General features: G+C 42.0%; 1 protein-coding gene across 1 annotated transcript in view; it reads right to left on the bottom strand.

The window, feature by feature from the left end:
- Window positions 1–846: 846 nt before the first annotated feature.
- Window positions 847–17,082, bottom strand: part of flt1 (fms related receptor tyrosine kinase 1) — a 34,901-nt gene continuing 18,665 nt past the window's right edge. Inside the window, exons 12-30 of the mRNA XM_034229654.1 lie at window positions 14,023–14,131; window positions 12,820–13,128; window positions 10,940–11,086; window positions 10,733–10,864; window positions 8,380–8,486; window positions 7,878–8,013; window positions 7,368–7,472; window positions 6,632–6,745; window positions 6,090–6,178; window positions 5,618–5,675; window positions 5,432–5,529; window positions 5,220–5,342; window positions 4,548–4,659; window positions 4,194–4,293; window positions 3,409–3,514; window positions 3,177–3,274; window positions 2,838–2,907; window positions 2,656–2,747; window positions 847–1,576 (exon numbers count right to left, since the gene is read on the bottom strand). Of these exons, the coding sequence (XP_034085545.1) occupies window positions 1,408–1,576; window positions 2,656–2,747; window positions 2,838–2,907; window positions 3,177–3,274; window positions 3,409–3,514; window positions 4,194–4,293; window positions 4,548–4,659; window positions 5,220–5,342; window positions 5,432–5,529; window positions 5,618–5,675; window positions 6,090–6,178; window positions 6,632–6,745; window positions 7,368–7,472; window positions 7,878–8,013; window positions 8,380–8,486; window positions 10,733–10,864; window positions 10,940–11,086; window positions 12,820–13,128; window positions 14,023–14,131 (2,274 nt within the window). The 3' untranslated portion in view covers window positions 847–1,407. The remainder of the gene's footprint in view (window positions 1,577–2,655; window positions 2,748–2,837; window positions 2,908–3,176; window positions 3,275–3,408; window positions 3,515–4,193; window positions 4,294–4,547; window positions 4,660–5,219; window positions 5,343–5,431; window positions 5,530–5,617; window positions 5,676–6,089; window positions 6,179–6,631; window positions 6,746–7,367; window positions 7,473–7,877; window positions 8,014–8,379; window positions 8,487–10,732; window positions 10,865–10,939; window positions 11,087–12,819; window positions 13,129–14,022; window positions 14,132–17,082) is intronic.

Raw genomic sequence — 17,082 nt, 5'->3', positions numbered from 1 at the left:
AAAATGCAACATAAAACATGGTATTTTATGTGGCAGTAAGGCACGGTGTAGTGTAGAAACCAGGCGTGGTATAGTATGTCGTTAAAAATGACAGAAAAGTCATATAGCATGCATAATTGCGTATATATATTTTTAGATAAGGGTCCCCCTCGTCTAAAAAATATATTTGTTAAAAATGACCGAAAAGTCATAAAAATGCAATAAAACATCTTATTTCGAAATGAGGCGTATGTCGTTAAAAATTACAGAAAAGTTTTGATATAGCAAGTTGAAAAAAAGGACAAAAAGCCTTATTTCAACGTTGGTATGACATGTCAAAAAATAGAAAAATGGTTATCACTCAATTCCCTTCTGCATATATGGGTGTTTCTCAATGTCGAGGAAGGATGCTCCAGAGCCACTATTTCAAGTATGCTACGTCGTCGAGTGCCGCCGAAGGACTGTTCCAATGTCCAGCATACTTGGAATTCTACCGAGCCCGGCGTATTTCGTTGCGGGAAATGTCGAGGCTGCACATGTGTATCCTCCGCGGTCTTAAAATCCCCACAATGCTTTGCGCACGGACCAATTTCCCAAATCTTTGGCGGAAATCACGCTCCGTTTTAAGACGGGGCATTGCATATGACGCACACCTGCACAACTGTTAGCCTGCTCCACAATTCTTCATTTTCTGAGTGGAAGGATTCTTGCCTCGCTTCTGAAGGACCTTACTCGGAGGGACATGTCCTACCAAGGAAGCGTCCTCGACTTTGAGAAACACCCAGTATCTTCCACATCAGAACACACTCCAGTTAATGAGTGACACACTTCTCCCCCACACAAACAACTAAAACAATCACCATCACATTTTACAATATGTGTGAACAGCAGTATTTTAATACAGAAACTGATACATAGGGTCTTGTATTATTTTTGCAATAAGCTACATAACAGTTTTTAATAATATAAATGAAATCTATATTTAAAACAAGTTCATTGAAACAGACACAACACTATCTTCATACATCTTATGTTACACATACTCAGTGGATTACACATATTTTCCAGCATATAGCAGCTATGTAGGAGGAACCATTATTGAATACAGCATGTTCCTCTTCACAAAGCTAAGTACATAAGGTACCAATACAATACTCTGTGTACTTGTTGGTCAGTACATACATTCTTCATAATTGTATGTTATAAGTACTATCAGGTAATACTAAGCTGCTCTTAGAAGGGGTTTATGTGTGGCAAGGTAATACTTGGTAATATTAGAAAGGGTGTTCGATCAAGAGAAATTATCTTGGACGGAGATAAAGGAGGACATGCAAATACTATAACGAGGTAGAGTATGCAAAAAGAGAAGATTAAATTCTAGGTTAATACAAATTATTATACACCCGTTAAGTTTTCTAAGAACAAATGCTAGAGGGAGGGGTACAGAAAAGCAGAGTTGTAGTCTGGAGGAGGGGAGCTGCCCTCGTCAGACGCCCAATCAGACGGCAGGATGGACGGCTCGTCGCTACGGAGACCGCTGATGTCATCGCAGAAGAAAGGCATCTGGTGGTCCCGGCACTTAGTGAAAGAAAAAAGCCTATAAACATACAAAAGAGACTTGTTATCATACTATGTTGTCTTTCAAATGTTGCGACATTCTATACTATGACATTTTATAGACATAGGATACCATGTAGAAATAAGACATACTATACTATGTTGTTTTTAAAATGTATTCGATATACTACACTAAGTATCTTTAAACATTTTTCGACATACTATACCTTTTATCAGCCTTTAATACATTTTAAGATAATAAAAACTAGTTTTGTCTTCATAGAATCATCATATCTTAAAGTGGACCTATCATGCTGAATTGGAAACATATATTGTAGGGCCATACCTATACAAAACATGTCTGTGAAGTTTTTTGCTTAAAATACCAAACAGATCCCCCGTTGTAGCCATGCCTCATTCTGCTCAAACCCCTCTTTTGCAGCCCTGTTAGAGAAACAAGGATTTTGGGTCCTTAGCTTGAAAAAAAATAAAAGAGGAGGCGGAGCTAATGCCTGATCAGAATTCTACCGGAGATTAAGTTAAATTCTGCTGTGATAAAACGCCATCCTGTTCTAAACCACATCAAGGATTATTTCTGAAACAGTATGGAGCTCAAATGCTTTTTCTCTTGCGGGTTTATCACAAGGTGAGTTCCTTTTTTTATTTCCTGCTTTTTAAAACACATGTGCTCTCCAGTACAGGTTAGCTCTGAGTGTTAGCGAGGCTTGCTAATGTAAACAAAGACGAGATTACGTCCAAAACACGTCAGGCATTGTTTCTGATAGCAACTCTTTGTGGGTCCGCGGCCGATTTGACGTCAGATCGGCAGCAAATCTGTATCCGCTCGTTGGACACCTGTTTTTAAAAGATTTGGGTACGGAGGAAAAGAGAGAGGGTTTTATATTCTGACGCTGCGTGAGTTCCCCGACGCACCGGGGACACATAGTTATGTATAAAAGACATCACAAAGTGCATTTTGCATGATAGGTCCCCTTTAACTGTTTTCTTCACATCACAAGTATATTTTTTGATTGTTTGCAACCTCACTGTGTGTTCTTGTGACAGACGACATAACGTTAAATGGCGAGTCACTGAGAGATTACAGATTACACAGATTACCTGCTCAATTTCTCGCTCTTGGTGCATTTATTCCACGTCACGTGCTTCAGCTCTTCGGACGGCAGGACCATGCCGCTGTCACTCTGCTCATCCTGAAGCACAGATTGCAAACATGCAAATTGTCAGAGAGTTACTGTTTCTTTTGTGTGTATATTCAAGCAGAAGTGAATACGTTTTCTTACATTCAGGCTGTCTGGCTCCACGCAGGGAAGTTCCTCAAATGTCTGAAGTGTGGCCATACCCCTCATGTAACTGGAGGAAAAGATTTGGATTCAAAACATTGCATTTTTTCTTCTTTCTCAACCTGTTTCCTGTTGTTTCTGAATTGAGTTTCAGTTACCTTTCACAGCTCTCAACTCTTTCACATCCATCTTGTTCATTCTGCCTTTTCTCATATTCATTACACCACCACAGTACTTCTCCACCATACTTGTTTACGTGTACATTTGACATCTTCATTTGTAGCTCAGACAAATATCAGATAGTGTAATGTTTTTATTTCCTCTCTAAGGAGTCCTTACCTCAGGTTTGTGACTGCAAGCGGGTTTTCTTTGCATGTCACGCTGCGACCAGTATCTCCAGCCGTAAAAGACCCCAGAGGAATGTAATCCTTCCCTTCCTGTAAAAGAGACGAATCAAATCAGATTATTTTGGGGAATTTGTATGTCTTTTTGTAAATTTATCAATGTTATTGGTTGGCTAAGAGATACATCATAAGCCTGAAGAAGCTAGATCAAAAGAAGAAAGCCTGACCTGCTGAACGCGGGCTTGCAGCAGGTCTCCCAGGGTCTCCACCAGGTTAGTGAAGGTGGGTCGGTCTGAGGGTCCGGCCTCCCAACAGGCCAGCATTGTGCTGTAGCTGCACACACACACAAACACACAGGTGGGGTGTTAACATTTTACACAAACTGCCTGGGTCACATTATGAGCCACGACATAAAGCTTTAAATCAGGTGTGTCCAAACTTGCTAGTGGAGCCTCGCAGCGGCGAAACTGTGGCGCTTACACTGTAGGTGCACCACATTTGCGCTTCAGATGAGGCTCCCTCCGCAAAATGAAGCACCCTCCGCAAGCTGAGGCACCCTCCGCGAGGTGAGGCCCCACGCAGTCTGCGTGATCGGCCTGTAGGGAGGGGCGGCCCTGCTGTTATATAAATAAGTCATTGGGCTTTTATCTTATCAACTAAGATATGTTAGAAAATGTTTTCAACTTGAATTGACTGAATTAATTTGAAAAGTGGGCTTATTAACACATGAATACTACTGTGTAATATATGTTTACATGTATATTTAAGAAGTACAATATAATAAAAGCACTATTTGCATTTGTGGGCCATATTCCATTTTACTTTTTGAATTTGCTTGGGGCCGATTCAAAATGGCCCACGGGTTACATTTGGCCCCCGGGCCGTGGTTTGGACACCCCTGCTTTAAACCATGCTCCCTTGGACCCCCAATGTACCACCTCCCTACTTATTGTACTTGAACTCATTACGTCCCTCCCTAACATATAACAGTGTTGAAATCCTATGGACCCACATCTCAGGTGTGCTGTATTCAGGCGCTCGCATCCTTGTTCCCCCCTTCAGTCTGTGGCAGAACTCTTCATCTATCTGAAGACCAGGGTACGGAGAACCTCCTGTTGCACAATCACACACATATTCAGATATTCAGAAGAGTATCTACACACTATAAAACATACAGAATACATTAGAATACTCTAATACACCAATCTACTGACACAGACAGACAAATATAAACATTGTGTACTATATTCATTAAAAAAAATGTGCACAGTAGCTTTTTATTAAAGTAAACTATATCCGGTGAGGTAGTTTCAGTACATACAGCTTGTGTTTGTTTAGAGCAAAACGATGTTGAGAGATCTGTTACCCAGAGAGAAGATCTCCCACAGCAGGATGCCGAAGGACCACACGTCACTCTGCGTGGTGAACACCTTGTCAAAGATGGCTTCTGGAGACATCCATTTCAGAGGGAGGCGGGCCTGTCAGACAATCACAGGAGTTACAAAAGAGAGCGTGACTTTGAAAAGTCTGGCTGGTTGAAACGTTGTGAGGCCACAGATCAAAGATGTTTGTTGCCTAATATTTCGCAACACATTCATGACAGGAGGTTAATTCCTCTGAGTTTGATTAAAAATACACTTGCAATGTGGTTTAATATGTCAGGTATGGCCATTTAATAACAGTAGTCCTGTTTCAGCCACAAGAATAACTAAAAACGTAATTTACAGAGATATTTTTAAAGAGGCCTGTGGTCAGAATGTGTTATTAATGTGGAGGCAATGGCAGTTTGTTTTGTGAATGTACTACTAAAAAAAGAGTTGTTTTGACTAAGAATTGCTAATGAAATTACAGTAATTATGAATTCTAAAATGTGAAATACTATAACCAGTAAGCGTGTAAAATGTAATATGCATTAACCCCCGAAGAAGTTGCGTATAATTGTGAGTTTTCCTCGAGTATCTTATGACGTTTTATGGTTAAATGGTTATGTAAAATTTTGAGTGTAGCTTTTGGAGCCACATTGCTCACATGTACTCACATCTCCCTTGCGGACGTAGTCGGGGTCTTTGTAGATGTCTCTGGCCAGGCCGAAGTCACAGATCTTCACCACTTTATTGTCAGAAAGCAAAATGTTTCTGGCTGCCAGGTCTCTGTGGATACACTGCAGCAGAAACACAGAGAGGACAACATGTGATATAAAGGAATACGCATGTGTACAGCATCCACAAACACAGACGTCGGGTATCAAACCTTGCGAGAGGCGAGGAACTCCATCCCCCGCACCACCTGGAAGCTGAAGGAGATCAGATCCTCCAGGAATAAAGGAGAGTTGGAGCCAGATTTGGTGTCTAGAGGAAAGGGGAAGGGACAGGGATTTAATCAAGCTGTTTTTTCATGCACACTCATAAGAACATGTTAATAAAGCTCCTGTCTTACCTAGGTGATCCTCTGTATTGTCATCAAACACACTGCTGACAAAATCTGGCTCTCCATCCTTTAATCCACCAGATGAGAAGAAATCAGTTAGTGTTTATCAGATATACTATGAGATAAGAGTCAACATTGCAACAGAATGATTTGTGGGATGTTTTTTGTCCTTTGTGCAGAGCATTTCATAAACATGCTTTGTGAAAATGACCCCTGAGGCCCCGTTGGTATTTGTGTCTAAACCTGTGAAGAAATTAAGGAAGTGCGCGTCCTGCTTGAGACCTGATAACATTTTAGAACCTCAAACCGATTGCAGAAGTGCTTTTAAATTGATCATTTTGTAAGTGTGCAAAGGGGCCATTTGCACTGCAAGGAGAAGTGTGGTGTGCAGAGGCATGTGTGATCTCTCTCTGCACGACATGGTGGTCCTGTGTGTGTGAACACTGCTATCATGACACCATCTCTCTGTCTGTAGACTCACACGGTCGTGCACAAACACTTCTCTCTTGCCCTTCAGGAAGGTAGACAGATTTCCATAGCAACAGTACTCGACAATGACCATCAGTGGCCCTGCACACACAGAAAAACACATATTATTGCATACATAGTTCACCTATACATGCACTGAAATTAACTTATATCAATAGGCTCATTTAAAACACACGTGCAAAGGGAACACACACACACACTTGCATGGAACCCACACACATGCATGGGAACACACACACACGGGAACACACACACACACACACACACATACATATGCATGGGAAAGACAGACACGCACACACTCACACACATATGCATGGGAAAGACACACACACACACACACACACACACACACACACACACACACACACACACACACACCACACACACACACACACACACACACACACACACACACACACACACACACACACACACACACACACACACACACACACACACACACACACACACACAAACACACACACACACACACACACACACACACACACACACACACACACACACACACACCTTCGGGCCTGGTGCATGCTCCCAGGAGGTTGACTACATTCAGATGATGTCCAATGTGATTGAGGATCTTCAGTTCAGTCATCAGAGCCTTGTGTTCGCTGGCTGTAGCGCCCTCTGGTGGACAAAAGGTAGAAAAGAGTGGCAGAAATGTTTGGGTACTTTCTTAGGTAAATAAGGGACTCAGATTCCTTACTAGAAAAGTACCAATACAATAATGTCAAAAAGTAAGAAAAAGTCCATAAAAGAACAGGAGTATTATCCGCAAAATATAGTTAAAGTAGTTAAACAAATATATACTTTTAAATAGAATACAAATATGTAGCTAACTGTAATAAGTTCAGGTAAGAATGTGCGATAAGTAAAATATTTCAATTAACATGAGAATATAAAGCAATAATGTTCACGGTTTAACTACAATACATAACATGTAGTATATTATAACATATATTGTTTATTATGTGACATTATTCGATTACTTTTGTAGAAAATATACACTGATTTATGTCAGGATTTTCTTTTTCAACTGTGTAATATATTGGATAATTCAACCTTTTTGTACCTTTAACAGTAAGTCCACTGGTTCAATGATAAAGCTGCATTATGTTATAGTTGATCTCAATGCAAAATCTTTATCTAAAAAGTGCATTATTTCCCTTTTTAGGAAGTACAGTCGAAGTGTATAGAAGCATTACATGAACATACAGTAGTGCCTGAGTGAATGTCCTACTGCCTGTACCTTTGAGCATCTTCACAGCCACAGTGGTGCAGCTGGTGGTGTTTTCTATCCCGAAGGCAGCCGCCTGCACCACCTTCCCGAAGGCCCCGCGGCCCAGAGGCTTCCCTGAGAGAGGAGAGACTGTTAGGGGGCTGACGGGGGGGGGGGGGGGGGAAGGGAGGGTTTTGGAGTCTAATTGAGCTACTTTATTAATTACTATCCACCCTGGACGTGAGATGCTGATAAGAGAAGACTTCATCAACAGTCCATCTAGCTGGATCCCACCCTGTGAGCTGATTAGTTCGAGTCAACACAGTTTACTGGAGGTGATAAGCTCAGCGCAGACAACACAAGTCTGATTAATGGAATCACTCCCAATAATAACCGATAAGACCTCTGAGAAAGTCCTTCTATCTGTGGTGTGATCTTAAATAACTTCCCTCCCTCACATCGTAACAGCATTATACTCCCAAAGACACTTGCTGTTAGAAAAACATTTTTGTTTGTTTGCTATAAATTAAATGAGTTTACCTAATTTGAGCCGCTCTCGAGGGAACTCCCATTGGCTGGGGTCGTACTGCAGTCTCTCACACGGCTCCTCCATTGGTCCGTCTCCTCTGTCCAGAATGATTGACAGGAACTCTGGTTTGGTGTTTGAGCTGTTGGGCTATGGAGAAAGAACAGGGTAACGTATGTTGTAAAACTGAAAAAGCCATACTAGAGTATACAATTCCAAACGTGTAGATTTGTAAGAGACTTCAAACACATTTTAAGTGTTTTTTCAAGGATGTATTGATGTGTGTTAGCCAAGGAAGGAACAAAGAAGGCCTGGCAGGTGGAGAATAAATGTCAAAATATACAATAACATACAACTAATGTCCACCCATCCATCCTTTATCATTATCATCATTATTATGGATAATACTAGTAGCATTTTGTGATTCTGAGACCACTCTCAACTCAAAGAAAGATAACAATACTCACACAAGTACATATAATACCCAGAAATGAGCTTCATCTAGTTTCCTCTCACCTGTTTCAGTTTGCGTATGACGAGGGTCAGAAACAGCCAGAGCAGAGTGGCCACCACACAGGTACAGGTCAGAGCTGGGATCTCCAGGAAGGAGGCTTCAGAGGCACCTAGAATCACAAACACGTCAGTGCTTGAATAGATTTACTTTTTGAGTTTTATTACGTGAACTTAATACACAAAAGCAGGCCTGCATAGGACTTTGAACAATGTAATCTTGATAAAACTAAACTTCTATTATACATTCATCTCAGTTTATTGTGAAATGGAGAAAATCAAAGACAGATAAATACGATTATTTGGTGAGAATTGCAATCAGTCATTGTACTTTCAAACCGGTGTGTTTTCACGATCAATCCATATTGCATTAACATCCATCCCCCTTATTAAATACCAATTATTATTGTTTCTCTGAGAAGAGAAGAAATTCTATTCTAAAAGGAGCTGACACATGGTGTCTCTTCACTTGTACACTTGAGGGGTCAGAGTTCATATGGTGAGGGATTCCATGAGCGATATGTGCCGGCCTGTGCCTTTACCTTGGACTTCTAATAGAACTGCTCGGGTCTTGATAGATTGAGTGGGGAAGTTCATGAGATCTTTCTAGAGGGTTATCAAGAATAACTTTTATCCAATGACCTTTTCCCTCTCTGTCTGTGTCTGTGTATTCTCTTGTTCCGATTAACCCAGCCAAATCTTTTTTCTTGTTTTGTATCTATATCTACACCGGGATCCGGAGTCGAGGCTGATCCTCTTGCTGTAGTCCTGTGTCCTGGATCCTCTATCCCGAGTTCTGGATTAAGTCGTGGACGCTTTGGGTCGTGGCTGAACCTGTCTCTGCGGTCCTGCCTTGGGTCTCGTCATGCTGCTTCCCTGATGGCTTCCACAGGACTGTAGCTGACATCCTCGTGGATTCATCTTCTTATTACAGACACATGCATTTCCTAACATTCGGTCTATATGCTGTAAAATGTATTATCTCTTCGATTTACACACAGCATCTATTGCACGTCTGTCCGTCCTGGGAGAGGGATCCCTCTTCTGTTGCTCTCCCTGAGGTTTCTCCCATGTCCCCTTTAAACTGTGGGTTTTCTCTCTGGAAGTTTTTCCTTGTACGATGTGAGGGTCTAAGGACAGAGGGTCTAAGGACAGAGGGTCTAAGGACAGAAGGTGCCGTTTTTCTCATACTGATATTCTGAACTATCTGTGCTGTTGTATTTGCTGTAAAGTGTCTCTACTGTAGGCTATTTTTATTATATGTACAGCACTTTGGCTCCACCAAAAATCGTTTATAAATGTGCTATATAAATAAAACTTGATTTGATTTTCTTATGTGAAGAAGTATGAAATGCTCAACCCATTAGAAAACCAAGACTCTCTGAGATTTAGGCTGGGCCCTTCTGGAGGAAATAAAACCGGGAGACAGCTTCCTTCCTTCCTGATCAGAACACACACACACACACACACACACACACACACACACACACACACACACACACAACACACACACACACACACACACACACACACACGCACACACACACACACACACACACACCACACACACACACACAACACACACCACACACACAGCACACACACACACACACACACACAACACACACACACACACACAACACACCACACAGCACACACACACACACACACACACACACACACACACACACCACACACACACACACACACACACACACCACACACACACACACACACACACACACACACACACACACACACACCACACACACACACACACACACACACACACACACACACTACACACACACACACACACACAATCACACACACCCACACACACACACACACACACACAGCCACACAACACACACACCACCACACGACTAAAACCTCTCCACTACTCCACACATAATGGTGCTCAAACAATGCTATTCCACCACAACCCGCCGTGCGTGTGTGTGTGTCTGTGTGTCTCTGTCTGTGTGTCTCTCTCTGTGTGTGTGTGTGTGTGTGTGTGTGTGTGTGTGTGTGTGTGTGTGTGTGTGTCTCTGTCTGTGTGTCTCTGTGTGTGTACATGTGTAGAAGATAACTCAACAAAGGAGTGTGTTCTTTGATCAATATTCTCAAGAACAGAAATATCCTCTCCCATTAATAGAGAATGACACAACACACCTAAATAAAGTGATATTTTGAATGTGTGTACACATCCAGGCTATACATCTGTTCACAGAAGCTGGGAACAATGGACATTCAGACAATATCCATATATGGAAGTGTCCTATCTGTGAGAAGAAGTCAAACACAGCCATCAAAGGCCGGGATGCCTTTGATTGGCTGCTGGTTGACAGATGCTTACCATTAACCCATATATAGGCAGAGCTCTCTGCAGACCCCCTCTCATTGGTGGCCTGGCACGTATACAGACCCTGGTCCTCCGCTGTGATTCGATCAATGTTGAGGGTCCCATCGTCTGGGGATATCACAATACCTGAAGCGGTGGTACACACTTGTTAGACACCAGATGATTACTACAGTTGACATGTTTATGGTGCATTTGTAATACCTGATCCCTGAGAGAGAGCTTGTTCGTCCTTGTACCATGTGACGGTGGGGGGGGGGACGCCTGCAGACGGACAGCTGAGGAAGACGGAGCTGCTGACATTCACTGTGCAATCTGTCAGATTATCAAGCAGCACTGGAGGCTCCAAAACTGAAAGGAAAAACACACACCGTCAATATTTGTGTGTTTGTTTAAATCGTGACTCATAAACAGGGGTCTAATGTTACTAAGAACATTAACTCAAGTACTAAATTCTGTACTTTACTTGAATATTTTCCATTTATGCCACTTTTATTCTACACATTTCTAAAGGGTATTATGTAAATGTAACTTAATAAACTCATGTAAGCTAATTTGTAGATTTGAATGATGACATTAAAATATCTAATCATCTTAAAAGACAATACATTTGATCTACTCACACCAGTTAACACATTCCTGCATATAATAGTAGTATAATTCTGCATTTTGTCTACTTTATTTTTCATACTTTAAACCTGCCATAGCTGATAACAGTTGTAGTTATTTATAGACTTCAACAGATCTGTGGTGACGTAAAAGCAGAGCTATTTTTTCCCACTGTTTTCTGGACCCGTGCCACTTTTAGACAATAAATGGCAGTGGTAGTGACACATTTGTTCTAGATGTGTGTGGCCTTGGTTTCAACCTGTGAGTCAGCTGAGTCCTCTTGGGCCCCTTACTCACCCTGAAATACCCCGCGATACAAACCCATTTGTAACAACAATGTAGTATTTCATCATGTGAACAGTCATGAGTGCACACAATGCAGGTTTCAGTTTCCTTTGGTGTATCCAGATGATCCCATGCTTTAATTTTCCACCATTCTCTCTCTTTGCTCCCTAGCATCTTTGTGGTCACCCTGTCTCTCTAGTAATTCCTTTGTGGGGGTCCCGCGGGAGGAAGTTGACGTGTTGGACCCTGATTGTGTGGAGAACAGCAGTAAAAGACATGAAGAAAAGTCACTTAACCAAGGCGACTGATTGTTGTTTCCCCGATCTTCCTCCTGGACAACAATTGATGATTGTCCGCGGGGGCTGCGGCCTGACAGTGTCTGATTGGCTGATTGTTGCTCCGGCCCTGTGTGGGGGCCTGTAAATGTGGCATTGTGGGAAGTGCCATTGTGTGCTCTTCCTCCAGGCAAGGGCTCATTCCCATGTGAAAGAAGTGCTGAGCTGGAGCGCAAGAGCAAAGGCAGGGTGGGGCCCCAGGAAGCTGAGGGGACCCAATTCCCAAGCAGCGAGGCCCTGTGAGAGTTTGTTTGTTTGTTTGTATGTGCACAGAAAATATGGGGGTGTGGGTTTAAAACAGCGAGAGATCACAACCTAAATTTGATTACAATTCGGTAATCAGACATCAAGAAAAACGTTTTTGAAGGCCTTAATAATTGATTTATATCAACAAATAATCTAATTTGGGGGCCCTTGTTCAGCTCTGGGATCTCTGAATAAGTCAGTCCATCAATTCATGCATAACACGATTTCTATGGAAGCAAAGAGAAGTTAAATTATTTGAGATGTATGTAACTAAATAGTTGTGCCTATAGTGAAGTGTATAGCTCTGCTTAAAAGTTCATTAGCATTCAATTAATAGCATTCAAATATAGTCTGAAGCTCAAGTTAAATTAGACGGATGTTTAGAATACATTGTAGTTGAGTGGTATTTAAATGTCAACATTATATATTTAGTATTGGTTAAATGTTAGTTAGATATTCACTTGCTTATAATAGTCAAATGATGATGGCCCTTCTATGTTTCCATACTTTTCATTTAAAGGAAATGTCTCTAAAAAAGCCTTATATTGACTCCACACGTTGAGGAGGGAGATGAAGAGGAGGAGGGAGATGAAGAGGATCAGCACTCACTTGTGACCTCCACCTGTGTGTCCAGGTGTGTGTTCTGCCCGGTGACCAGGTGGTGGGTGGAGCATCTGTAGGCTCCTGAGTCTGTGGCTGTTAGGTTGCTTAGTAACAGGACCAGTGAATTGGAGAACTCCCCGGATGTGAGCTGCTGCTGCTGCGGGGCGGGGCTGCGTGATTGGGCGTGCCCTGTGTCATTCACCCGTTGCCATGATAACGCACCATGCAGGTACTTATTGGCTGAACAGGTGAGATGGAGGTCTCCGCCCTCTCTAGGCTCCTCCCTCTGACTCACACTGAAGCCTCCTGGGACATCTGAGGAGAAAGATTTGGAAGAAGAAGAACCATGAACACGATATTTTAAAAACACCTCTCAGTTTCTCCACATTTGATCCTGTCTGAAATCAGGAGAGCTCCAACCTCCATTTCTGTAACCCTTGACGACAAAGTTGAATGGCTATTGTGGGTAAAAGCAGATAGTGGAATACAGTGAAAATGCTTTTTATTTACTTTAGCCATTTGAAACTTCCCGTGGAAACGGCTCGAGAGTTTCCTGATGGCAGATAGTGTTTATCTTTCCCGAACACCCCAAGGCCTCCCGAAATAAAGCGGACCTGCCAGTCCAAGGAAGTGCGCTGCACGGGGAAGTGGAACGATAAGAGCCCCAGGTTCCTGTTTCACTCGTGCTCACACACTCACAGCTCAGCCTTAGCACTGACACAAATACACAAAAAACCTTTACCTGTACGCCTAGTAACAAATCTAACCTCACATCACACACACAACGGCAGTGTGTATCCAATGCACGTAGGCTACTTTGTTCTGCCAAGTTTAAACCTACAATAATGACCGTGTGACTTCATCAGTTTCATTTTTGAGTACTTGGATCTGGTACTTCACATTTTCACATGAGGAACTCACAATGCCAGATACCCTACATCATTTAATAATGTCTAATCTGAAGCAAGTGTCAGATGTTTACGTTACTAATTGAGCACCTTTGAGTTGAGATTTATTGGTGAAGACAATAAAGCAGAGGCATTACAATCACACAAGGTCAGAATCATAATTATAATATTTAACTAACCCAGGAAATTGGGTTTTGTGACAGTTGCTTTTGAAAGTGTGGTGTGACTCCTCTATTGACTTTTGCGATCTGTTGCTTTTGAAATAAGATGCTCACTAGAACCTCTCCTGTACTCTCCTCACCTGTGACGTAGAAGTGGATGAGGAGCTGATCTGCTCCGGCAGCGTTGAAGGCGACGCAGCGATACCCTCCAGACACAGAGGCCTCTGCCACAGTCAGGACCCCCACCGTCTGAGGAGAGCAAAAACATCCGCACTTAGTAATACACCACACACACACGCACGCACACACACACACACACACCCAACACACCCACACCCACACCCACACACACACACACACACACACACACCACACACACACACACACACACACACACACACACACCACACCACACACACACACACACACACACACACACCACACACCACACCACACACACACACACACCACACACACACACACACACCACACACACACACACCACACACACACACACACACACACACACACACACACACACATTTAAGGCTCATTACCTCTGCCCCTAATGGCAGGAATCATGTTTTCCATGAGCGGACAATAGGGGTTTCTGAGCCAGACCTCCTACCCACTTCCAGGTCAGTGGGCAGCACGACATGCAGGCTGTTGATAAGTACTAATAAAGGTGTGTGTCTGACTGTGTGTGTGTGTGTGTGTGTGTGTGTGTGTGTGTGTGGGGGAGAAGTGAGTAAGATCAGATATGATACAGTGAGTGAAAAAGCTATATTTAGTTAATTTCTTAATTTGTATTCTGTTATTATCCGATGATTTTCTTTAGTTTTTTTGTCTACGGAATACGTCATATTTGTGTGCACTTAAATGGTCTGTGAAGGGTTAAATCCTCCAGAGTGACATCACTATGTAACGTTCGCACCTCTATTGGCTAGTGCTCAAACACATTGTATGTGATAGGCTAAGGAGCGGGACATCTCTCAGCGGTTGACCAATCACAACAGAGCTGGCCAGCTAACCAATCAGAGCTCTCCTGTGCTCTGGTTTCAGACAGAGGGTGAAAAGAGGTCCTGCAGCTTTTTGAACATTAAAGCATGGAGACATGTCCCAGTAGTAGCAGGAGAGGACTCTTTAAAATAGAGACACTACATACTGATATACACCTGAACATCAGCAGGAGAGGACTCTTTAAAGTAGAGACACTACATACTGATATACACCTGAACATCAGCAGGAGAGGACTCTTTAAAGTAGAGACACTACATACTGATATACACCTGAACATCAGCAGGAGAGGACTCTTTAAAGTAGAGACACTACATACTGATATACACCTGAACATCAGCAGGAGAGGACTCTTTAAAATAGAGACACTACATACTGATATACACCTGAACATCAGCAGGAGAGGACTCTTTAAAGTAGAGACACTACATACTGATATACACCTGAACATCAGCAGGAGAGGACTCTTTAAAGTAGAGACACTACATACTGATATACACCTGAACATCAGCAGGAGAGGACTCTTTAAAGTAGAGACACTACATACTGATATACACCTGAACATCAGCAGGAGAGGACTCTTTAAAGTAGAGACACTACATACTGATATACATCTGAACATCAGCAGGAGAGGACTCTTTAAAGTAGAGACACTACATACTGATATACACCTGAACATCAGCAGGAGAGGACTCTTTAAAATAGAGACACTACATACTGATATACACCTGAACATCAGCAGGAGAGGACTCTTTAAAGTAGAGACACTACATACTGATATACACCTGAACATCAGCAGGAGAGGACTCTTTAAAGTAGAGACACTACATACTGATATACACCTGAACATCAGCAGGAGAGGACTCTTTAAAGTAGAGACACTACATACTGATATACACCTGAACATCAACAGGAGAGGACTCTTTAAAGTAGAGACACTACATACTGATATACACCTGAACATCAGCAGGAGAGGACTCTTTAAAGTAGAGACACTACATACTGATATACACCTGAACATCAGCAGGAGAGGACTCTTTAAAGTAGAGACACTACATACTGATATACACCTGAACATCAGCAGGAGAGGACTCTTTAAAGTAGAGACACTACATACTGATATACACCTGAACATCAGCAGGAGAGGACTCTTTAAAGTAGAGACACTACATACTGATATACACCTGAACATCAGCAGGAGAGGACTCTTTAAAGTAGAGACACTACATACTGATATACACCTGAACATCAGCAGGAGAGGACTCTTTAAAGTAGAGACACTACTACATACTGATATACACCTGAACATCAGCAGAATAGGGCCAGTTTAATTAAATTGTAACCTAGAGTATGATCCAACGTCTTTGCACCAAATATCTACATTGAATCTACTATGGGGCATTCTACCGAGTTTGTACAAAGTGCGGTCCCACAACAAGAAAACTATTTAACAAAACAATGAAGTATTCAGACATAGATATTTACTAAGAATATGTTATGGTCTATTTAAACACAAGGCATTAAATGATATAGTGATAAGCTTAATATATACAAAAACATCATTTATAGGGTACTTTCTATTGGGAAGTAGCTGACCCCAACCCTGACATCTACATTTCATGTTCTGTAAATAACACTTATACTCAAAAAATAATGTCCCCAGTTTTCATGTCATGTCATGGTTTTAGTCCAATGGCTGAGCCTGGTTTTTAGCCACACCCCTGCACTTTTGACTAGGCAGTGTCACTGCATCCCTGTCCCTCATGAATGGCCAGTAGCTATATCCCATACTTTTGATATCGGTTCCAAAATCTGAAAATCGGCGTGTGACTGTGACCTTAAGAATTTTCACTACCGAACACATTATCTTCAATTAAGTAAACTTTTTCGGGGTTTTATGCAAAGTATTAGGTTTTTATGTGCGTAAACCTCTTCAAAAACGTGTATGCTAGCCATGTACTTGCTAGCATTCTTTAGTTATGCTCAATGTTAGCTAGAATCGTCACCACCGAAACAGTCACTATACGTGACATGATCGTTTCGGTTGTGACAAAATGGAATGGTAAACAGGTTAATCCCACCATTTTGAAATAAATGTGTTTTAAAGTCGAAAAATCAGTGTGTTACTTTAAAGGTCTCTTATTATACTATTGTTAGGCATATATTATAGGTCTCAGATATAT

This window comes from Gymnodraco acuticeps, unplaced genomic scaffold (assembly GCF_902827175.1).
Source record: "Gymnodraco acuticeps unplaced genomic scaffold, fGymAcu1.1, whole genome shotgun sequence".
NCBI classification, from domain to species: Eukaryota; Metazoa; Chordata; class Actinopteri; order Perciformes; family Bathydraconidae; genus Gymnodraco; species Gymnodraco acuticeps.
The sequence above is the reverse complement of the archived record's forward strand: the minus strand, read 5'-3'. Positions and strand labels throughout refer to the sequence as shown.